We start from the raw sequence: 25,189 nt of genomic DNA on the forward strand, positions 1-25,189 counted from the left end.
AGTCCGGAGCCTCCAGCGACGCTCCTCAGCCCGGAGCCTCCAGTGAAGCTCCCCAGCCCGGAGCCTCCAGCGATGCTCCCCAGCCCGGAGCCTCCAGCGACGCTCCTCAGCCCGGAGCCTCCAGCGACGCTCCTCAGCCCGGAGCCTCCAGCGACGCTCCTCAGCCCGGAGCCTCCAGTGAAGCTCCCCAGTCCCGGAGCCTCCAGCGATGCTCCCCAGCCCGGAGCCTCCAGCGACGCTCCCCAGTCTGGAGCCTCCAGCGGCGATTTGCAGTCCGGAGCCTTCAGCGGCGGTCTGCATCCCGGAGCCTTCAACACATTCAGTGCACAACAGCACACAATACAAGACAAATGATAGGCCACCGTGTGTTGTGAAATCTATGAATGTATTGTAATGTTTAAAAAATTCTATAACTGCCTTAATTTTGCTGGCACCCAGGAAGAGGAGCTAATGAAAATCCATAGTAGATACAACTACAAATACAAATAAGTGTGTGGCGTCAATATGTGTGTGTTTTTAGTGTGTAAGTTGATGTAGTGTGTGTGTGTGTGTGTGTGTGTGTGTGTGTGTGTGTGTGTGTGTGTGTGTGTGTGTGTGTGTGTGTGTGTGTGTGAGTGTAGTTTGTGTGTGTCACAGCTGTCTTCAGGAAAGGACCAAAATGCAGCAGAGTTAGTGTTCATCATCTTGAATTTAATAGAAAGAACACTATAACAAAAACAAACTGAGAAAACTGACAGCCAACAGTCCTGTCAGGTGCAACCACACTAAACAAGAAACAATTACCCACAACCCCAAAGAAAAACACACACTCCTATATAGGACTCCCAATCAAAGGCAACTCAACACACCTGCCTTCAATTGGGAGTCCTAATCACCAACACAACCATTCACACACACAAAAACCCTGCCACATCCTGACCAAAACTAATCCAATTGCTTCCTCTGCTGGTCAGGATGTGACAGTGTGAGTGTGTGGGTAGAGTCAAGTGAGTGTGCATAAAGACAGTTCAAGAGAGTCAGTGCAAAAAAATTACGGTAAAGAAATAAATAGTAAAGGGGATCAATGTAAATAGTAAATTGTCCGGGTAGCCATTTGATTAGCTGTTCAGCAGTCTTAGGCTTCAGGGTAGAAGTTGTTCAGGAGCCTTTTGGTCTAGACTTGGCGCTCCGGTACCGCTTGCCATGCGGTAAAATAGAGAACAGTCTATGACTTGGGTGGCTGGAGTCTTTGACAATTTTTTGGGCCTTCCTCTGATTTTGGGCCTTCCAAGCCATGAGGTCAAAGGAATTCTCCGTATAGCTCCGAGACAGCATTGTGCCGAGGCACAGATCTGGGGAAGGGTACCAAAACATTTCTGCAGCATTGAAGGTCCCCAAGAGCACAGTGGGCTCCATCATTCTTAAATGGAAGTAGTTTGGAACAACCCGGCCAAACTGAGCAATCGGGGGAGAAGGGCCTTGGTCATGGAGGTGACCAAGAACCTGATGATCACTTTGACAGAGCTCCAGAGTTCCTCTGTGGAGATGGGAGAACCTTTCAGAAGGACAACAATTTCTGCAGCACTCAACCAATCAGGCCTTTATGGTAGAGTGGCCAGATGGAAGCCACTCCTCAGTAAAAGGCACGACAGCCCGCTTGGAGTTTTCCAAAAAGCACCTAAAGGACTCTCAGACCGTGAGAAACAAGATTCTCTGGTCTGATGAAACCAAGATTGAACTATTTGGCCTGAATGCCAAATGTCACGTTTGGAGGAAACCTGGAACCATCCCTAAGGTGAAGCATGGTGGTGGCAGAATCATGCTGTGGGGATGTTTTTCAGCAGCAGGGACAGGGAGATTAGTCAGGATCGAGGGAAAGATGAACGCAGTAAAGTACAGAGATATACGAAAACCTGCTCCAGAACACTCAGGACCTTAGACTGGGGCAAAGGTTCACCTTCCAACAGGACAATGACCCTAAGCACACAGCCAAGACAATGCAGGAGTTGCTTCGGGACAAGTCTCTGAATGTCCTTGAGGAGCCCAGCCAGAGCCCGGACTTGAACCCAATCTAACATGTCTGGAGAGATCTGAAAATAGACGCCTCCCATCCAACCAGACAGAGCTTGAGAGGATCTGCAGAGAAGAATGGGAGAAACTCTCCAAATACAGGTGTGACAAGCTTGTAGCGTTATACCCAAGAAGATTCGAGGCTGTAATCACTACCAAAGGTGCTTCAACAAAGTACTGAGTTAAGGTTCTGAATACTTATGTAAATGTGATGTCTCAGTTTAAAAACCTGTTTTTGCTTTGTCATTATGGGGTATTGTGTGTAAATTGAGGAGGGAAAAAACAATTTCATCCATGTTAGAATAAGGGTGTAAGGTAACAAAATGTGGAAAAAGTCAAGGGGTCTGAATACTTTCCGAATGCACAGTATGTTTGAAACATTGATTGCAATAAAATTACAGTGTTGAATCGCAATACATATAGAATCGTGTGATACATATAGAATTGCAATACATATCACATTGGCACCTATAAGTCCCTGTCAATTCCCAGCCCTAGAATTGACTCAACTTGACCTCAAAATAATGGAACGTCTGAAGGATTTTGCTATGTCAGTGGAATAGAGAAATCAGATGGAAGTTGTTTCTCACGTAATATTTGCTTTGAAGCAACTGGAGGTGCTGGCAGTAAAGGTCTTCATGGGTCCAAAACGTTGGACCCGTTCTCAAATGGATCGATGGCTTTCCCACCCGAACCCAATATGCATAAATACATTTTCAAAAAATAGAGAACTGTTTCAAATGGACCCGAGGACAGTCGGACCCCTTTCCGAAACGGGTTGTGAAAAAACAGACTCAAAAAGAACCGTGCTTGTTTCGGATTTGATAAACCCGTTCAGATCTGAGGGTAGAACGAAAGAGAGCGAAAGAAAGCCAGCGCCATAAAAAACTAGGGATATTGGCCAAACGTTTATAAAACAGCTTATAACAAATTACCCCAAAAATATTCCTTGAATCGATGTGTAGCATATGCTAAACTGTATAGCCTATTAGGTTTGAACATTTCTAAAACAATAACGGTCCACCTCACAGTGGTTGATTGTGGCCGTCAGTTTGCCTCTCTCACCCTCTCTCTCCTCAGCAGCAGGCGCACGTAAAGGTGAGCTTCCGGAACCAGTTTCAGCTGTACCTGGCCCGGCCTAACATATAGGCCTATGTTTTATTGAGTTTTATTGAGTTTCAATTGGTAACACACTCGCACAGTTATCACCTCACACCTAAAATTAACAGAGGACGGGTCAAACGATAAATTAATTGTAATTGCACATACCTGAAACCTGTAGCAATTATGTATATCAGACCCGACCCAGATCCAAGATGGACCTGTGAAGACCTCTAGCTGGCATGTTTAGATCAGCATAGACTGAAGGGATGGAGCTAGATTCCAATAATCTGATCAGAGACTTGATCAAGACCTAGCATAGCTCTGAAACATTTAACTCTTTGCAGCAGTTAGTGTATCATCGCTCCAATTCATTGATTAACATATACACAGGCCATTCCCAATGGAACAAGTGAAACAATAGTTATCCCTAGCTTAATGTGCAAGTAATATAACATGTTTTGTTGATAAGTACCCATTGATCCTGACTCCTCTCTCTCTCTCTCTTCATTCATCCCTTTTTCAGAGGGAAATGGAAGCTTTAAGAAATAATGACCTATCTCCTTACTCAATTGGGATACAACAGTTGTTGCCATCTCCAATTTGTCAGTGGATGCAGAGAGCTAGGCGCACGGTGCGAACGGCTGATATTTCATTCAGTGCAAACCTGCTTTTACTGACTCATCACTGACCTTGTCAAGCCTGAGTGTTTATGCAACGCTTTCTGTATTCCCTCTCTGTATTCCATAGCACCTGATAAGTGCTCCAGAATTGAGGTTTTGAATTGAAAGTATCTCGGCAATATGACCACCCCCCTTTTTGGCATCCATTCCCGGATTGTATAAATCTATGCGCCTCACAAGGTAAAGCAATGTAATTTGTATGCAAATGAAGTCACAGAAGCAGAGTAGGAAATAGCGTACAGTATGAAATGTAAACATTTTAATCTGCCATATTATGATGAATACTGTACACGTGCCAATAAGAGAAATCACAAAACAAGCAAATGACAGACTGGGGTAAAATAGGTAAAGAGGCTATAACTGCACCACTAACATAGTCATAGTCACCTTCTTTTTGATACCAAGAAATAAGGATACAAAGAAATAAGTTAATAGTCTTGCCATTTATCATCTTAGTGTTAGTGCCATAAAAGCATTTGATACCATTTTGTTGCAATGTGAACAACGCCTTTCAATTTCAAAGTTGTTTTGGTACCCAAGAGCATAGTCTTTGTGGATATTTCCAGGTTTCCACTACATGTAAATCTGCAGGCTAGAAGTTTTTCATTTTACATAATGCAATGCCTGTGCTGGCAGCCTTGTGGCAGGGTTTGAGAGAGTGGGTTTAGAGGGCCATCTCGCTCTCAGACACGACATCTGAGAATGTTTGGGCTGAAGGAGTTTCGAGGGGTTCGATATCACTGCAGCATTCTGCATCTCTCACCACGCAGTCTGCACAGAGAGCGCTTTAAATGGCATATTCTTGGGGCTGATGTAACCATCCTCTTAAAAAGAGAGAAACGCCAGACGTAAAAGTTCCCCTATATCTGCAGGCTATGTTTTTCAAGAGGCCTCTTTTAGCCCACCTCAGCTAAACACATCCACAGAGGGCTATTGTCTCATCACATACTCATGAGCAAGAAGGGTTTATTTGCTTTCAGCTAGCTTCATACCCATCTGGCCTGTAGAAAATCAATTGGACAAAAAGTTATTTGCACAATAAATAGATTTGAATACCTACCACAAATGCAAGTGCATCAATTATTTGTGAGTCTTTCAATGTGCCAGCTTTTCCGTGCCAGACAAGTCTTTCTGTGGAGATTAAATGTGAACAGTTGCTCTCATAGAGCTTGTGATGCTGTACTGCAGTGGTCATCAACCTTTTCTGAGTCAAGATCACTTTGAGTCAAAATGCAAGCAAACATAAGCCTATGCAACATTAACCTATTAAAAACAGTACTGCAGCAATGAGAGTTGTGCAGTAGGCTTTAGGCCCAATACATTATCACCACATATTAGCTTTGCTTGAAATGCCCTGCCAATGCATTTTTGTTTTGACCATTTAAATATATATATATATTTCAACACTGGTAATAGATCAATTGTTGTATTACTTGTGAGGCACAGTTGAGTGACCATACATCTGATATACTGCATCTGATGGTCAGTCTCACCGGAGGGAGAGACCAGCAGACTGAGGGTCCGCCTCTCAACTTCCTTCCTCTCTCCCTTACCTCCACTGACACTGACCAAAAAGGGACACCGTCTTCCAACTGATGGCGAAACTTGAGTTGCACATCATTATTTCTACCTCATGCACAAATTAATGTTACTCCTGTGAAGAGAGAAAGTTAATTATTCCTTGATATTAAAAAAGACCCAAGCTTCTAATAATAACAATACAAGTCTATCGATACACTTTCCTACTCATTCATTACAGCTGCAGTGTTGGTTGTAAGGCGAGTAGAAGTAGGAAGAACCTGCAGAGCAGCTGAATCAGGTGCACCTACCGCCAACAACGCGAGACAAATAAAAACATTAAAATAGGAACACAAGCCTTTATCATTAGGTTTTTTACAGAAATGTTTGGTGATCGACTAGAAATGCCTTGGAGATCGACCAGTCGATCACAAATGACCAGTTGGTGACAACTGCTGTACTGTAACTTCCTTGTCTGAGGCAAAAACTCACAGAAAAACTTCAAAGGAATGTGCTTATCCCAGGGGCAGTACTGGAAGTAGTGGTATGACAACGGTAAACTTGTTTTAGAGGCAAACATGGAACTCTTATGTGGGTTAAGAGAAAAGGAGCAGGACTTAACAGTACGCTGCTGGGTTGTATAATGCTCTTTCTGTAAAGTATGAAGAGGAAGTGTCAATTGTGCAGAGGTTGGTTAAGTACCCATGTTGCTTTGTGTTTTTTTGCAGGAAAAAGTCTGATATACTGTGATGCTAGTGTAAAGGTTTACGGCACAGGTGGCTGCTGAGGGGAGCACGCTCATAATAATGGCAGGAACGGAGCTAATTAAATGTCATCAAACACATGAAAACCATACAGTACAGTACAGTGAGGGAAAAAAGTATTTGATGGTAGGTTTATTTGAACAGTGAGAGACAGAATAACAACAAAAAAATCCATAAAAACGCATGTCAAAAATGTTATAAAATGATTTGCATTTTAATGAGGGAAATAAGTATTTCACCCCTCTGCAAAACATGACTTAGTACTTAGTGGCAAAACCCTTGTTGGCAATCACAGAGGTCAGACGTTTCTTGTAGTTGGCCACCAGGTTTGCACACATCTCAGGAGGGATTTTGTCCCACTCCTCTTTGCAGATCTTCTCCAAGTCATTCCGGTTTTGAGGCTGACGTTTGGCAACTCGAACCTTCAGCTCCCTCCACAGATTTTCTATGGGATTAAGGTCTGGAGACTGGCTAGGCCACTCCAGGACCTTAATGTGCTTCTTCTTGAGCCACTCCTTTGTTGCCTTGGCCGTGTGTTTTGGGTCATTGTTGTGCTGGAATACCCATCCACGACCCATTTTCAATGCCCTGGCTGAGGGAAGGAGGTTTTCACCCAAGATTTGACAGTACATGACCCCGTCCATCGTCCCTTTGAGGTGGTGAAGTTGTCCTGTTCCCTTAGCAGAAAAACACCCCCAAAGCATGTTTCCACCTCCATGTTTGACGGTGGGGATGGTGTTCTTGGGGTCATAGGCAGCATTCCGCCTTCTCCAAACACGGCGAGTTGAGTTGATGCCAAAGAGCTCCATTTTGGTCTCATCTGTCCACAACACTTTCACCGTTGTCCTCTGAATCATTCAGATGTTCATTGGCAAACTTCAGACGGGCATGTATATGTGCTTTATTGAGCAGGGGGACCTTGTGGGCGCTGCAGGATTTCGGTCCTTCACGGCGTAGTGTGTTACCAATTGTTTTCTTGGTGACTATAGTCCGAGCTGCCTTGAGATCATTGACAAGATCCTCCCGTGTAATTATGGGCTGATTCCTCACCGTTCTCATGATCATTGCAACTCCACGAGGTGAGATCTTGCATGGAGCCCCAGGCCGAGGGATATTGACAGTTCTTTTGTTTCTTCCATTTGCGAATAATCGCACAACTGTTGTCACCTTCTCACCAAGCTGCTTGGCGATGGTCTTGTTGCCCATTCCAGCCTTGTGTAGGTCTACAATCTTGTCCCTGACATCCTTGGAGAGCTCTTTGGTCTTGGCCATGGTGGAGAGTTTGGAATCTGATTGATTGATTGCTTCTGTGGACAGGTGTCTTTTTACAGGTAACAAGCTGCGGTTAGGAGCACTCCCTTTAAGAGTGTGCTCCTAATCTCAGCTCGTTACCTGTATAAAAGACACCTGGGAGCCAGAAATCTTTCTGATTGAGAGGGGGTCAAATACTTATTTCCTTCATTAAAATGCAAATCAATTTCTAACATTTTTGACATGCGTTTTTCTGGATTTTTTGTTGTTATTCTGTCTCTCACAGTTCAAATGAACCTAACATTAAAATTATAGACTGATAATTTCTTTGTCAGTGGGCAAACGTACAAAATCAGCAGGGGATCAAATACTTTTTTCCCTCACTGTATACCATTCCACTGATTCGGCTCCAGCCATTACCACGAGCCCGTCCTCCCCAATTAAGGTGCCACCAACCTCCTGTGGTGTACAGAGAATACATAACTACGTACACTGCTATTGCACCAACCTATCTGTAACTACAGTTGAAGTTGGAAGTTTACATACACCTTAGCCAAATACATTTAAAAACTCAGTTTTTCACAATTCCTGACATTTAATCCTTATAAAAAGTCCCTGTCTTTGGTCAGTTAGATCACCATTTTATTTTAAGAACGTGAAACGTCCGAATAATAGTAGAGAGTGATTTATTTCTGCTTTTACTCCTTTCCTTTCACATTCCTAGTTGGTCAGAAGTTTGCATACACTCAATTAGTATTTGGTAGCATTGCCTTTAAATTGTTTAACTTGGGTCAAATGTTTTGCGTAGCCTTCCACAAGCTTCCCACAATAAGTTGGGTGAATTTTGGCCCATTCCTCCTGACAGAGCTGGTGTAACTAGGTTTGTAGGCTACCTTGCCCGCACACGGTTTTCAGTTCTGCCCACAATTTTTTTATAGGATTGAGGTCAGGGCTTTGTGATGGCCACTCCAATACCTTGACTTTGTTGTCCTTAAGCCATTTTGCCAAAAACTTTGGAAGTATGCTTTGGGTCATTGTCCATTTGGAAGACTCATTTGCGACCAAGCTTTAACTTCCTGACGGATGTCTTGAGATGTTGCTTCAATATATCCACATAATTTTCCCACCTCATGATGCCATCTATTTTGTGAAGTGCACCAGTCCCTCCTGCAGCAAAGCACCCCCACAACATGATGCTGCCACCACCATGCTTCACGGTTGGGATGGTGTTCTTCAGCTTGCAAGCCTCCCCCTTTTTCCTCCAAACATAACGATGGTCATTATAGCCATGCAGTTCTATTTTTGTTTCATCAGACCAGAGGACATTTCTCCAAAAGTACAATCTTTGTCCCCATGTGCAGTTGCAAATCGTAGTCTGGCTTTTTTATGGCGGTTTCGGAGCAGTGGCTTCTTCCTTGCTGAGTGGCCTTTCAGGTTATGTTGATATAAGACTAGTTTTACTGTGGATATAGATACTTTTATACCTGTTTCCTCCAGCATTTTCACAAGGTCCTTTGCTGTTGTTCTGGGATTGATTTGCACTTTTCACACCAAAGTATGTTCATCTCTAGGAGACAGAACTCATCTCCTTCCTGAGCGGTATGACGGCTGCGTGGTTCCATGGTGTTTATACTTGTGTACTATTGTTTGTACAGATGAACGTGGTACCTTCAGGCATTTGGAAATTGCTCCAAAAGATGAACCAGACTTGTGGAGGTCTTGGCTGATTTCTTTTGTTTTTCCCATGATGTCAAGCAAAGAGGCACTGAGTTTGAAGGTAGACCTTGAAATACATCCAAAGGTACACCTGCAATTGACTCAAATGATGTCAATTAGCCTATCAGAAGCTTCTAAAGCCATGACATCATTTTCAGGAAATTTCTAAGCTGTTTAAAGGCACAGTCAACTTAGAATATGTAAACTTCTGACCCACTGGAATTGTGATACAGTGAATTATAAGTGAAATAATCTGTCTGTAAACAATTGTTGGAAAAAGTACTTGTGTCATGCACAAAGTAGATGTCCTAACCGACTTGCCAAAACTATAGTTTGTTAACAAGACATTTGTGGAGTGGTTGAAAAATGAGTTTAATTGACTCCAACCTAAGTGTATGTTAACTTCCGACTTGAACTGTACATCGTATAACTACTATAATTTCAATAGGTTACATGGTTTTATTGTCACTTGACAAAGTGAAAACGGGAGGTTTTCTGATTATATTTATTTGTAGTGGTGTTATTAGCAGTATCAGCACAACACCTTTTCACTTTAACATATAATACTGCCTGAATTAATTTGATCCCAGTGAAAAACAACACACCAGTGTTGTTTCTTGAGGAAATATCTACAAGCAACATATAAATAGTATTGTTACATGAAGGAATGTCAATTTCATACCACCAGAGTAATAATGTTCCCTGTAGTGCTGCAAACCCCTTTACCCCTAATGAGCAACAACAGTGTGGAAATTTCTTGATTTTCCAACCTTTATCAAAATTATACATCACCGTAACATGGGTGGTGCGTGCCGTATTCCATACAGAACAGACTTGTTAGCTGAACACAGGATATTAACACATGAAATACCTGCCTGGCTTGATATTGTCACCTCCCCCCTATAATTTGATATTCCACATCAAGTCCCAACTGGCTGCAATGAGTCCTGATTGCTGCAGTGCCTGGGTACTGCGATATCCCCTGATAGCCACTGCTACTAGCCGAGCTCGGCAGCCTTCGTTAATATTTTATAAGGATAGGTAGCTTACAAAAGGAACACATTACACTGTGAGAATCAGACTGTCCTTAACACAGAGCCAGTACACTACTACTCCTATATTTTCATGCCATCATTAGAGGCAACCACCTATATGCCCCCTCGCCGTGTGGTTTTCACAAGGCCGTAATAGGTGATGTAAGTAATGAATGACCAATTATTTAATACAAATTGTAATCAATTTTTTCTATTAATCAGGCAAAGACCTTTCCGCAGTTTGCAGCGCTGAGCGAGGCACGATCATGTAGTGGTTTAATTACTATGTAGTGACATGGAGAATCTGCCCATTCATTAGATAACAATTAATCAAATTGGGAATTGGACTAGATTTCTGATTTATTGGGTGTTCACACACAGATGCTACTCCCACCCTGCAAGATAGATACTTGAAGACATTGACATAATACGTACATGGAAGATTGAATACAGGGTACAGATAAAATGGAAATTTGAAGCTAAAAGGAGTGTCATTTCATTAACAGGTACACAGCACTTGAACTGGATTTGATGGAAATCTACTTTGAGCACTCTAACTGGGGAGTCCTATGGCATTTCAACTTGAAGGGCTATATAGTGGAAATGGCAACATAGCAGAACAGATTTGGTGAGAGGTTTCATAAATCCATGGTGTAAGGCTGCTGATTTTCTGTCAGCCCTTTTTTGTATTTTTTATTTTACCTTTATTTATACAGGTTTCTCTCATTGAGATAACATCTCTTTTCCAAGAGAGACCTGGTCCAATAGCAGCAGGGGGAACAACGTTTCAGACAAAACAACTAACATACACCAACACAACATTAAACAAAACTATAAACACACATACAGTACAACAATTACATATTATGTTAAAAACACGAAAGTCTTGACTAAAAACAGCTGTCCTAAAGACAATTACACTCTTCTAGGATATGTACATCGATCAAGTGTTAAAACTCCACCAACAAAACGAGATCATCAAATTTTTAAATGTTCAGGAGAGAATTCCAGGACCACGGAGCTAAGTAACTAAAATTATTTCTACCATGACCTGTTCTAATTTTTGGTACTGTTAGAAGCAAATGAGAATGGGACCGTAATTGATATTTATTTACCGACCTGACTAAAAAAGAACAGAGATAAAATGGCATTTTACCCAATATGGCCTTATAAATCAGTGTATACCAGTGTTAACGCCTACGCAAGGTCAATGACGACCAGCCAACAGCGCTGTAGAGATCACAAGGATGTGTTAGACGTTTTTGATTTGTAATGAACCTGAGGGCTGCATGATACACTGAATCAAGTGCTCTCAGGGTAGTGGTTGAGGCCTGCATATATATAACATCACTAAAATCTAAAACTGCCAGTAATGTACATCGTACCAGCTCCTTCCTGGCCTCCAAAGAAAAACAAGCCTTCTAGGCGATAGCGATAGATTAATGTGTGTACAATGTGCCCTCTGCATGGCGTGGTGGCAGGTGGCTGAGGGTGGAAGGTCACAGCAAGTGATGAAACAGCTAGCTCTAAACCTTGTTTACTGTACCCTCCGAGACAACATTTAGTCATACATTTAACTAAACTTTCAGAAGTGTTTACTAGATTATGTCGCATTCATTTTTAAGTTTTATCAGCGATTTCCTTCAGACAACATCCCATCATGGCGCCCCTCAGAGAAGTGACGCACACGAACATTCCCCAAACTCCCTTAATTACACCCAACAATGATTTAGATGACAACAACTAAGCATAACAATTTGGAGGTTGGGAACACCAGGGGAAGCAGATTGGCCATTACCCTTAAAAAGGTATCAATTTAGAGTTAATAACTAGTTGTGTTTGGGACAGTAATGTGGCGAGATGGCTCCCCTGATGGAGCTGGAAGAGACACAAAGAGATGGAACTGTTGCAGACGGACTGTAACGAGAGATTGGATTCCAAGGGGAGATCATCGCTTAAGTCAGAGCAGAGAGCCTAATGATATAATAGAGAAGTCTGAAAATTATGGAAGGTTATTATGGACCCAATTAAAGATGGAAGACTTCTCCTGTTGATGCACCGACGGGCCTTATCAAGTGCTGTTTATTTATATTCCCTGTGATGGATTCGTCACATCTGGCAGAGGTTTTTGAGTGCAAACAAATCAAGCTAAGCACATAAGTCGATAATACAGTCTGTCAGGCGCCACCTAATGTTTTTTAAACACCTAAAACCAAGTGATACAATTTGATATAATCTGAAATGTAATGCAGTTCTCACACTCAAGAGTGGATGGAGTGACTGGATGGATGGAAGGATTTCTCTGGCTCCCTCATCTGTATTCTGCTACTGTCCACATGAATGAATCAGATAGTGATGGTCTGTTTCTCTCTCCCACTCTCTCCCTCCCTTCCTCCATCTCTCTCTATACCTGTTCTCTCTGTCATGACCCTTCACTGTCTTTCCCTGTCTATTTTCTTTCCTCTCCATTTTCTTCTTATCCACTCTGTCCTCTCTCCTCCTCAAATCCATCCCTCATCTCTCCTTCATCTTGTACGTCCTCATCTTCACTTTCTCTTTCATTTCCTCTCCCCCTCTACTTGCTCTCTCATTCCCACCTTCTTCTCTTATCTACCTCACCTCTCTCTCTTATCCACTCTTTTTGGCTCTCTGTCTTGCTCTCCTCAACACATTCCCATCTCCACATCTTCACTCCTATCTCTCTCTTGCTCCTACGTATCTCCACCCCTCCATTCCTCTCTTTCACACTCTTCCCTCACATCTCCCTCCTCACTACCTCTCTTGCAACCCCTCCACTTCTCTTTCTTTCCAACCCTCTATCTTCCCCCTCTCTCTTTCTCACCATCTTTCTACGCCTACAACCCCTTCTCTCACCCCCTCCCTCCATACCTCTACTGCTCTCTCTTTTACCCCACCCCGTCCACCATTCCACTTCCTTCTCTCCATATTTTCCCTTTGTCAATCCCTCCTCTCTCTCTTTCCCTCCCTCCTCCTCTCCCCACAGGTGGTGTGTGCATTGCCCAGTCTCTGAAGATCCCCAGGGAGCCCAAGCCGGGGGAGTTTGACAAGCTCATTCTGCGATTGCTTGAGACCTCCAATGCCCGAGCCGTCATCATGTTTACCAATGAGGACGACATTCGGTGTGTATCTCTGTCTCACACACACACACACGTCCTCCTTCAGTCAGTGCACTCTAGTCGCCATCAACTTAAAAACAGTGTTTATCCTCCATCAGTTAATCCACAAACCCTTCACTGTGGATTGCGATAACGATGTTCCGATTAACTCCGGGACACTATAGGTAAGACGGCCTGTCTATGCGGTGGAGTGCATTGTATTGCAGTTCCTTTCAGCACATAAAGAACTCTGGTTATCTCGCCTTGATCTGAATAAGATTGAATTAAGCGGCAATGATCATCTGCACATTTGAATATTAGAACTCGAATGAAAGCTCTCTCAACTGAACACCTGCAACTCGAGAGAGGGAAAAAAAACTAAATTTCTAATGCTCCTCAACCGAAAGCTCAGCACCTGAGGGTAATAAGTAAACTCAGTTTCCCAAACTCCTGAGGACTGGGTAGAGCCACAGATCTTTCCTAAAATGGTTATATTAGACCGGTTCTCCCTGAGGTTGAACTGAGGAGGAGTTGAGAACGTCTGGGGAGGGTGGCTTTGCAGGAATCAAAACTGTAATATGGTTTCCTTCCACATTTACCAATTTCTTTAAATAGCTATATGGAAGCCATCAGGTTAGCAAAGCTTAGATGGATCATTGGAGATATTGGATACGTATCTCAGATTGGACAATGACAGTTGAATATCTTTCTCTCTCTCTTTATAGTTGTATATTTATTTAATTTAACCCTTATTTTGATTGAGAACACATTTTCATTTACAGCAATGACCTGGGGAATAGTTATAGGGGAGAGGAGGGGGGATGAATGAGCCAATTGGAAGCTGGGGACGATTAGGTGGCCATGATGGTACGGTATGAGGGCCAGATTGGGAATTTAGCCAGGACAACGGGGTTAACACGCCTACTCTTATGCTAAGTGGCATGGGATTTTTTTTGTGACCACAGAGAGTCAGGACACCCGTTTAATTCTCATCAAAAAGACAGTACCCTACACAGGGAAATATCCCCAATCACTGCCCTGGGGCATTGGGATCTTTTTTTAGACGAGAGGAAAGAGTGCCTCCTACTGGCTCTCCACACCACTTCCAGCAGCATCTGGTCTTCCATCCAGGACCGACCCTACTTAGCATCAGTGGCAAGCCAGTGGTGGGATGCAGGGTGGTATGCTATTGGATGATGTTGCGGTTGGGGTCGAATATATACAAGAAGTGAATCGGAATTAAGTTAATTGAAATTCAGTGAATCGAAATTCAGTGAATCAGAATGTAACAACTGTGTTTTCTTCTCACAGGCGTATCCTGGACGCAGCCAAACGCAACAACCAGACTGGTCACTTCCTTTGGGTTGGCTCAGACAGCTGGGGGTCCAAGATCTCCCCTGTGGTCCAGCAGGAGAGAGTGGCAGAGGGGGCCATCACCATCCTCCCCAAGAGAGCTTCCGTGGACGGTGAGAGAGCAAGAGACACTGAGCCTTATTGACCCTACTCAGCAAACAATGGTTAATAATGCATGTGTTTGAAGCACTGTGAGATGTACAACACTTTTGTGTTATAGAATGTGGCTTCAGGCTGAAATAAGTTTATTTTGTCTCTGTTTTTATTCCTCTTCTCAATTTTCATCCTTATCTCAGCCTTCGACCGTTACTTCCGGAGTCGCTCCCTCTCCAACAATAGAAGGAATGTATGGTTCGCGGAATTTTGGGAAGAAAACTTTGCGTGCAAGTTAGGGATGCATGGCAAGCGACCTGGGAGCCCCAAGAAATGCACAGGTACAGCATGTTCTTTCTTAAGCACTGAGGGAAGAGCATTATCTGGGGACGAGGAAGTACCTTCCGGCAGAGGTCTGTGCGTTCCCTCAGTGCAAACCTGACTGTTTAAACAGTGCACTGCAGAGATAGGCAGTGAACAACAGAGAGACAATAGTCTGTTGCTGGGGTGTATCTTCATCCCAATGCTATACAGACCCTAACCATAATAGTCTGGACTATCACACACCCCATCCAATCAATGCCATGCTTTTGGTAGTCAAGAGGTGATGGGTGGATGGTACAGGAGGTTGGTGGTACCTTAATTGGGAAGGACGGGCTCATGGTAATGGCCAGAGTGGAATAGGTGGAATGGTATCAAACACATTACATTTACATTTACTTCATTTAGCGGACGCTCTTATCCAGAGCGACTTACAAATTGGTGCATTCACCTTATGATATCCAGTGGAACAACCACTTTACAATAGTACATCTATATCTTTTTTTTTTGGGGGGGGGGTTAGAAGGATTACTTTATCCTATCCCAGGTATTCCTTAAAGAGGTGGGGTTTCAGGTGTCTACGGAAGGTGGTGATTGACTCCGCTGTCCTGGCGTCGTGAGGGAGCTTGTTCCACCGTTGGGATGCCAGAGCAGCGAACAGTTTTGACTGGGCTGAGCGGGAACTGTGTTATGGGGGCCAGAGGTAGGGGGGCCAGCAGGCCAGAGGTGGATGAACGCAGTGCCCTTGTTTGGGTGTAGGGCCTGATTAGAGCCTGAAGGTACGGAGGTGCCGTTCCCCTCACAGCTCCGTACGCAAGCACCATGGTCACATCAAACACATGGTTTCCATGTGTTTGATGCCATTCCATAAGCTCTGTTCCAGACATTATTATAACTCATAGCTCCAGTTATAGCACTGTAATTTCATTCCACCGGAATTTCACTTTCAATATCTCTGGGAATATGTAGGGGAAAGGGTTTGCTCTAGCTTGAAATGGAAAACATCCGTATGTAGCACTCTTCGAATGTAACTCTCTGAGACACAAACAACCATTTTGCAGAGACATGCTGTATGTCTGAAGATGTGGATGCATGTGTTTGTGTTGAAGACCTCTGGAGACAAAGGCATCAGATCCACACATTCTGTGTAAATGTGTTTCTTTGAGTGTGTGTGTGCAGGGAAACTTTATGTACGTACGTTGTGTTGGAATTCATGATATTTTTATAATAACAATTTTATTCATAAAAAAAATGCAGGATGTGAGTGTATTAATGTGGCTGTGTTTGAGCTTTTTTTGCCCCCAAAACTCTATTTGTGTCTGGGGATATGCAGAGGCAGACGGCTGTCCGTTGCCCATATCCCAGACAACACTTATTGTTCTGACACGGTGACTGGAAGTAATGAGAATAATTATGGAGCTATTGTCGCCGTGCTCTCTCTCTCACTCACTCGCTCCCTCCTCCCCCTCTCCGCTCCTTATCTGCAATAGGATGCACACAACGCTGCAGTGCTGATAGATTCGTCTGTTAACAACACAGCCAGATCGCCTGATTATTATATTTTTTTAAAGTCAGTAGGGAAGGCATCAAATCACGACAGCGTGACAAAAAATGCAGTGCATTCTGTCATTAACAAAGCGGATGCGCCATGATCCAGCGAAAGCAAGTGGCACATACTAACTATTGTGTGCAGAAAATTATAAAAAGGTCTTGCACTTAAGCCGACTGAGGGAGACAGCCAGATCAGCCCGAGGGTTTTCCAAAATGAATTCCACATCACTAAGCTTCGCATATACAGCGCTTGTCTACTGAGAGTTGCATTGTGCTGACGACAATGTCCCCACTGTGTGGGCGAAAGAAATGTAATCCTTGATGATTTTGAGGAGTTTTTCTGGAGAACAGGCACTTTTGGGACAAATCCTTTGGAGACATGGCAGACACACCAAACAGGATTTGGTAAACGCACGGTGAGAGTAGCCAGGCAGCAGCAGGACCGAGGGGAGAAGAAAAAATAAACACCAATCTCAGCTTTCCAAAAATACCCCCATGTTCGTATCTCCCTCCATTATAAAACTCATGTAATTTTGCCTGAGCAAGGTAGACGGTTTGAAATCTGTTTGCCCCTGTCAAAAGCACTTCGGGGTTTTTCACTCTATTCTTTCCCTGGTGTGGGAGCGAGGGGAGCAGCTTGAGTAAATTTTATTAGCAACTCGAGATTGAGTTTTAGTGCCGTGAGGAGAGGAGCTGCATGGGCATCTTTTATCTAGAGCTGTCGCTGTCTGCAGAGTAATCATGCAACAAGACAAACGGCTGAATCAGCACCACCTCTGATCATTGTCCGTATGTGTGTGTGTGTGTGTGTGTGTGTGTGTGTGTGTGTGTGTGTGTGTGTGCACGTGTGTGTGATTATTTTTTTTGTTTGTGGCCATTGCAATATCACACAATATCCCCATCCCTCTCTTAAACCTATAAAGAAAAGTGCTGACATGCTAAAGAATGCATTTTGTGTTTAGAACCAGATGTTTGGTGCTGACATACAGTACCAGTCAAAAGATTCCAAGAGTGTGCCAAGCTGCCATCAAGGCAAAGGGTGGCTACTTTAAAGAATCTCAATATATCAATATATTCAATATATATATATTTTGATTTTATAACGACACAAGGCGAGAACCAGATGCAGACACAGGAGGCAGATGGTTCGAGTCTCTGATATTTATTGAACAACGAGGGGCAGGCAAGAGGCAGGTCGAAGACAGGCAAGAGTTCATAACCAGGTCAGAGTCCGAACAGTACAGGGCGGCAGGCAGGCTCGAGGTCAGGCCTAGGCAGAATGGTCAGGCAGGCGGGCTCAGTGTCAGGGCAGGCAAAAGGTCAGAACCTTGAGGACTAGAAAAGAGAGACTAGGAAAAACAGGAGCTTGGAAAAACGCTGGTTGACTTGGCAAGACAGGACAAACTGTCAACAGACAAACAGAACACAGGTATAAATACACTGAGGGTAATAGGGAAGACGGGTGACACCTGGAGGGGAGTGAAGACAATCACAAGGACAGCTGAAACAGATCAGGGTGTGACAGATTTGTTTAACACTTTTTTGGTTACTACATGATTCCATATGTGTTATTTCATAGTTTTGATGTCTTCACTATTATTCTACAATGTAGAAAATAGTAAAAATAAAGAAAAGCCCTGGATTGAGAAGGTGTGTCCAAACATTTTGACTGGTACTGTATATGAACATTGGCGTGTGTACTTACAGTATGTGTGTGTATCTGTCTATGTAAGCAAATGTGTGTACAGACTTGTGTGTCAGCACATAGACGGAGTAAACAGGAAACTGTGAAATGGATGCACCTTCGTTGGCATGCAGTAAGTGCTCTCAGACATTAACATCAGATACTGTATCCTGTGAAATGTCAATGATGTTTGATTTAGCGTTGCGTCACAGCAATGCTCTCTTCTCTCATTACATCCTATGTGAGGCTAAGGTTTAGTCATACTGCAGTACTGCAGTACAATCACAGATGTATCCACTTGCTTCTTATGTAGTTCTTACCCTGCAGTGTTTCCTCTTCACTATTAAGTTGGGCAACCCGCCTGGCCGCCACCCACTTCCAGCCAATTGCCCACCAGGAAACAAAGGCTTGTCCAGATACCCCAAGGCAGAATGTTCAGTCACAGACACACACTCAACATCACTGGTGGAACAGCACTATAGTTTCTCCTACCTTAAAGCAACAAATACAGAACTGAAGCCATAGAAGTCATGGTACAAAAGCTGTTCTCCACTGGGAAATGGAAAGAGTCATAGGATCAACAGACACTTATGCACTAAGCAGTGGTACACGACCCACTACAATGTGATATAATGCAGAACTAGTGGGTCACTTCAACAACTAAAATAAATTGTTTTGTTCTTTGAAAGTGTGTCTGTGTGTCAAGTAGGTCAGGCGTGTTAAGTGCTCTGTTAAATTATAATTGCTCTGCGTCGCAAACTCCTCATTTAGTTCTCTTTTACTCAGTTTTTCAGTTTCTTGCGGTGATGATAACATTGAATACTATATGAGCACTTATCTTTAGTAGTGGAGGAGAGGGAATCAAAAGGAACTCAATATCGAAAGGGATATACTTCAGCTCTATGGTGCAAATGCTCTCTGGTTTTGACATGTCATATATTAAATGGAGGTTTTCACGCAATTAAATAGCTGTCACTTCATATTACAAACTGTCATTTTTTGTTATTTCTTGACAGAACTCCGGGGCCAGCATCAATCTCATCCTCGTCAATGTTAAAGCCAAAATGGTAGTGAATTGTATACAGTGATAATGATTTCCAATGAACCCTTACTGTATTGCCTGTGTTCCTTATTCTTTCCAGTGTTTTGTTACATTGTATGTCTTCAGGCTATGTGGGCATTTTGGTCCATAAATCACAGTAAATAAGGGGTAAACACCCTTTTGTGGTCCTATTGATTTCCATGTATTAGTCTGAAAGAGAGAGTGAGAGAGGGGGATGGATAGAGAGAGAGGGGAGAGAAAGAGAGAGGAGGGAAGAGACACTTGAGGGAAAAATGAGAAGATGCTCTATGGCTTTGTGGGGGTGGTCTTGAAGGGCCTTGATCATTGATGGTAATTAATCAGGATAATTAAATATCTTTATTGACACAATAGTCAGCGGGCACGGTGTCTACATTCCATCATGCTGTCCATGTGCCGCTGGTGATATTGTCAGCATTTGTCTCTGATGATGAGCTGTAGACATGTTCACAGTCTGCACAGTAGCTCTAAGCACCTCATTTCCCATCAAGTCATTTAAGAACAAATTCTTATTTTCAATGATGGCCTAGGAACAGTGGGTTAACTGCCTTGTTCAGGGGCAGAACAACATATTTTTACTTTGTCAGCTCAGGGATTCGATCTTGCAACCTTTCGGTTACTAGTCCAACGCTCTAACCACTAGGCTACTTGCCGCCCCCAAATGAGTGTGTCCATTGTTTTTTAAAGCAGTACAATAACTTAATTATGCCCTCCTACCACCCATCCAAGAAAATTTAACTGAATGAGGAAATCCATGCAATGACTGCAGATTGTTTTTTTCCCCTCCCCTTTGTCCTTACTGTTAATGTCATCATATTTTCCCCGGTATAGTAATGTGATTTCAATAGAACTAAGCACATAGGCACTTAGTCAAAATGAACAATTGAAGAACAAAATAACTAATGTTTCAATTAAATATTGGTATAGATACTGGTATACCTACTACAGTCACATCCAAAATTATTGGCACCCTTTTATAAAGATGAACAAAAAAGACAGTGTAAAATGAATAATACAAATACTGAGCTAAGCTCAAAAAAAAAAAAAAAAGTTTTATTATACAAATTTTGTTGAACAAGTAATATAATTTTTTCTCAAAAAGATAAGTGTCAAAATAGTTTGTGTTACTTTGTGCACCCTCCCCTTGCAAGGATAACGGCACTGAACCTTTTTCTATAATGTTTTATGAGATTGGAGAACACATTGGGAAGTCTCTTAGATCATTCCTCTATACAGAATCTTTCCAGATCCTTAATATCCTTCGTTCTGCACTTATGGACTGCCCTCTTCAATTAAAACCACAGGTTTTCAATGGGGTTCAAGTACAGGGTCTGAGATGGCCATTGCAAAATGCAGATTTTTGGGCAATTAAAAATGTATTTGTGGATTTTGATGTGATTGTTTCTCATATGAGCAATCCAATCCAAGTGCTAATGCCGTTAGCAAGCTCCGGGCGTTTACATTTGTTACTGTCATTAAAAAAAAAATTCTCGCAACCTTTCCAAAGAGTCTATTGGCATGCAGGTGGCGTCAACAGTAATTGTAGATTAAGAGACCTGGTGACCCAAAGATTCAACCAATTTCTGTAATTCTCCAACTGTGGCCCTTCTTTGCCTCCAGAACCATCTTCCTCACTGTGCGTGGGGACAAGTTACGCATGTGTCCTCTAACAGGCAAGTTTACCACTGTTCCAGTGGTTTTGAACTTCGTAATTATTGAGCTAATAGTGGTTAGTGGTATATTTAGTTGTTTCGCTATTGTTTTGTCCATGGTCAAAACCATTTGTCTTTTTCCGTTTGAGAGTTTTTTGCCTTTCCCTGTGGTAATGGATGACAAATGGATTTTGCATGCATGAGGCTTCATTTTAGTGGTGCCAATCATTTAGATACATATATTTTTGAGAAAAAAAGATGACTTTTTAAACAAAATATCTTCCTGTGAGCGATTTGTTAGTATAAAATATAATTTAACATTTTTTTTGCATACAATATAGCTTAGTATTTGTATTATTTTTTTGATAAAAAATGTTTTGCTCATCAAGGGTTACATACAGTAACACAGCAATGCGATGGACTATTTTCCCTTGTTTTTGGCCACAGCTTTATCACATATTTCAATTTCGCTTTCGTACTATTCAACAGACACACTTGTCCACAGATGCCCTGAGCTTTCAATGTTTACGGCACAATCACTTCATGCCTCCAGTTATGACTTTCTGATGTGTACTACTCATAGCGTATTCTAACCTTGAACAATGGCAGTAAGAATAGAAAACTAAACCTGAACAAGATTGGTACAATTGCAGCTTTAACCAACAATGTGGATAAGAATCAGTGCAAACTGCCCTGAGACAAAGAAAGCAGGCTGATGTCAATTGGACTTAATTATCAATATTTTATTACAGATTTCTGCTTTGATGCACTTTAACTCAGCCGAGCAAAGCGACCAATTTGGATCCTCTTTCGAATAAAGGTTGCTACTGTTCTCTTCCCTTTTTAAATGTATCCTTTATTTAACCAGGCAAGTCAGTTAAGAACAAATTCTTATTTACAATTGTCGGCCTACCCCATCCAAACCCAGATGACACTGGGTCAATTGCGCACCGCCCTGTGGGACTCCCAATCACGGCCAGTTGTGATACAGCCTGGTATTGAACTAGGGTCTATAATGACGCCTCTAGCACTGAGATGCAATGCCTTAGACCGCTGTGCCACTCGGGAGCCCCCTTCAAGCATGCAAAGATACAAAATACTGAACAAATTCACTGAAAGAGGTCGGAGTCACATGAAAGCTTACTCTTGGCAGACATTTTGTCCTGCCCATTTGATGCCACATCTTTGCACTCTTGTGTGCTTGATTCCAAACATATCCAGATCAAACACAATCTTGACAAAAACCCAGTCTGTCGCCCTTTCCCTCCATTTTTGTCTACTGGTTCTCTTCCCTCTAATAACTTGGCTTCTTGATTTGAAAGCAGAGTGACAGTCAGGGGAGGAGTCACCTTCTATTGGAGGTTGGAGATGGAAGCTAAGTGCACAGCGCTCAGGAACATTTTGGAAAGTACACTTTTGATTAGGGATTTTCTTCAAAGACTCTTATAGGGTAATATGTTACATCTTCCGCCAGACTTCTTACCAAGCTTGTTAAAGTATCAAAGGCCTGCTCTTGTCATTCCCCTTTGAAAGTAATGGCGAAGCTGAAGTGTATTGATGCGAAGGGGTTCTAACACCAGCCAATATCTTAGGAGAGATAGTGTGGGTCGGACAGTATATAGGTCTGACTTACTGTACAGTTCACTGGCCATTAACATTCTACCTGTAGATTTTCAGCCCAACACTAATCTAGTGCACCTGATTCTAATAATTAGCTGGTTGATAAACTGAATCAGATTAGTTATAACTGGGGTTGGAGTAAAAACCTACAGGAGAGTAGTTATCCAGGGTTGGAGAGCACTGGTCTACATTTACTGGATTAGACAGGATGATAGGGCTTTGAAATGAATAGCCTTACATTTATATTTTTTTACAGGCCTTGTACAGGCACTCAGTAAAGTCAAACGGTTGTAGGAAATAGATCTCAACATCTTGGACAAAATACAGTCAAAAAACAATGAACCCAGATAAGAGCGAAAAATAAGTGGCACAGATGACTTTTTTTAGCGGCCAGAAGTGTCCTGCCAGTATCCTGCCAAATTCCTTAGGGCTACTTCCTCCTTGCCAAGAAACAGGAGAGTTGACAAGGATATGCAAATACCATGCCTGATTTGTATATCTCGTTAAAACCTGTTAAGGATAGGGGGCAGTATTTTCACGTTCAGATGAAAAACATGCCCAAATTAAAACTGCCTCCTACTCAGACTCAGAAGGTAGGATATGCATATTATTAGTAGATTTGTATAGCAAACACTCTGAAGTTTCTAAAACTGTTTGAATGATGTCTGTGAGTATAACAGAACTCATATGGCAGGCAAAAACCAGAGAAAAATACAACCAGGAAGTGGGAAATCTGAGAATTGTAGTTCTTATTTTGAATCCCTATCGAAACTACAGTGTCTATGGGGTCACGTTGCACTTCCTAAGGCTTCCATTGGCTGTCAACAGCCTTTAGAAACTTGTTTAATCCTTCTCCTGTTACTGGGCAGAAAATAGGAGCTCAGTCAATCAGTGGACTGCCTAAGGACAAAGGACTTGGTTATGCGCGAGCCCACGAGCACACCGTTCATTCTTTTTATTCTGTAATGAATACGCTATTGTCCAGTTGGAATATTATCGACGTTTTATGTTTAAAAGACCCTAAGGCTTGATTGTAAACAACGTTTGACATGTTTCTACGAACGGTAATGGAACATTGACTTTTCGTGTCTGGATTTATGCTCACGCGTTATGCCTTTGGATAGTGATCTGAACGCATGAACAAAACAGAGGTATTTGGACATAAATATGGAGTATTTCAAACAAAACAAACATTTTTTGTGGAAGTAGGAGTCCTGGGAGTGCATTCTGACGAAGATCAGCAAAGGTAAGTGAATATTTATAATACTAATTCTGAGTTTAGTTGACTCCGGAACTTTGCTGGTATCTGTATAGCTTGCTTTGATGGTGAGCTCTGTACTCAGAATATTGAAAAATGTGCATTCGCCGAAAAGTTATTGTAACATCTGACACAGCGGTTGCATTAAGGAGTAGTATATCTATAATTCTTTCAATAACTGTTGTAAAGTTTATCAACGTTTATGATGAGTATTTTTGTAAATTGATGTGCTCATTCACCGGAAGTTTTGGGTGGCAATACATTTTCTGAACATCACATGCCAATGTAAAATGTTTTTTTTTGGATATAAATATGAACTTTATCTAGCAAAACATACATGTATTGTCTAACATTGAGTCCTGGGAGTGTCATCTGATGAAAATCGTCAAAGGTTAGCCTCTCTGGGCTAGGTGGGACGAAATCGTCCCACCTACGCAACAGCCAGTGTAATCCCGTGGCGCGATTTTCAAATACCTTAGAAATGCTATTACTTAAATTTCTCAAACATATGACTATTTTACAGCATTTTAAAGACAAGACTCTCGTTAATCTAACCACACTGTCCGATTTCAAAAAGGCTTTACAACGAAAGCAAAACATTAGATTATGTCAGCAGAGTACCCAGCCAGAAATAATCAGACACCCATTTTTCAAGCTAGCATATAATGTCACAAAAACCCAGAAGACAGCTAAATGCAGCACTAACCTTTGATGATCTTCATCAGATGACACACCTAGGACATTATGTTATACAATACATGCATGTTTTGTTCAATCAAGTTCATATTTATATCAAAAACCAGCTTTTTACATTAGCATGTGATGTTCAGAACTAGCATACCCCCCCGCAAACCTCCGGTGAATTTACTAAATTACTCACGATAAACGTTCACAAAAAACATAACAATTATTTTAAGAATTATAGATACAGAACTCCTTTGTGCAATCGAGGTGTCCGATTTTAAAATAGCTTTTCGGTGAAAGCACATTTTGCAATATTCTGAGTACATAGCCCAGCCATCACGGCTAGCTATTTAGACACCCACCAAGTTTAGCCCTGACCAAACTCCGATTTACTATTACAAAAGTTTGATTACCTTTGATGTTCTTCGTCAGAATGCACTCCCAGGACTGCTACTTCAATAACAAATGTTGGTTTGGTCCAAAATAATCCATCGTTATATCCAAATAGCGGCGTTTTGTTTGTGCGTTCAAGACACTATCCGAAGTGTAAATAAGGGTCACGAGCATGGCGCAATTCGTGACAAAAAATGTCTAAATATTCCATTACCGTACTTCGAAGCATGTCAACCGCTGTTTAAAATCCATTTTTACGCCATTTTT

General features: G+C 42.2%; 1 protein-coding gene across 1 annotated transcript in view; it reads left to right on the forward strand.

Annotated features, from left to right (window-relative positions):
* The window catches only part of LOC106561032 (metabotropic glutamate receptor 8), a 263,039-nt gene that overhangs the window by 174,440 nt on the left and 63,410 nt on the right, over positions 1 to 25,189 (forward strand). The window contains exons 4-6 of the mRNA XM_014124591.1: positions 13,121 to 13,256; positions 14,544 to 14,698; positions 14,882 to 15,019. Of these exons, the coding sequence (XP_013980066.1) occupies positions 13,121 to 13,256; positions 14,544 to 14,698; positions 14,882 to 15,019 (429 nt within the window). The remainder of the gene's footprint in view (positions 1 to 13,120; positions 13,257 to 14,543; positions 14,699 to 14,881; positions 15,020 to 25,189) is intronic.

The sequence above is a fragment of the Salmo salar genome, chromosome ssa10 (genome assembly GCF_905237065.1).
Source record: "Salmo salar chromosome ssa10, Ssal_v3.1, whole genome shotgun sequence".
Lineage (NCBI taxonomy): Eukaryota > Metazoa > Chordata > Actinopteri > Salmoniformes > Salmonidae > Salmo > Salmo salar.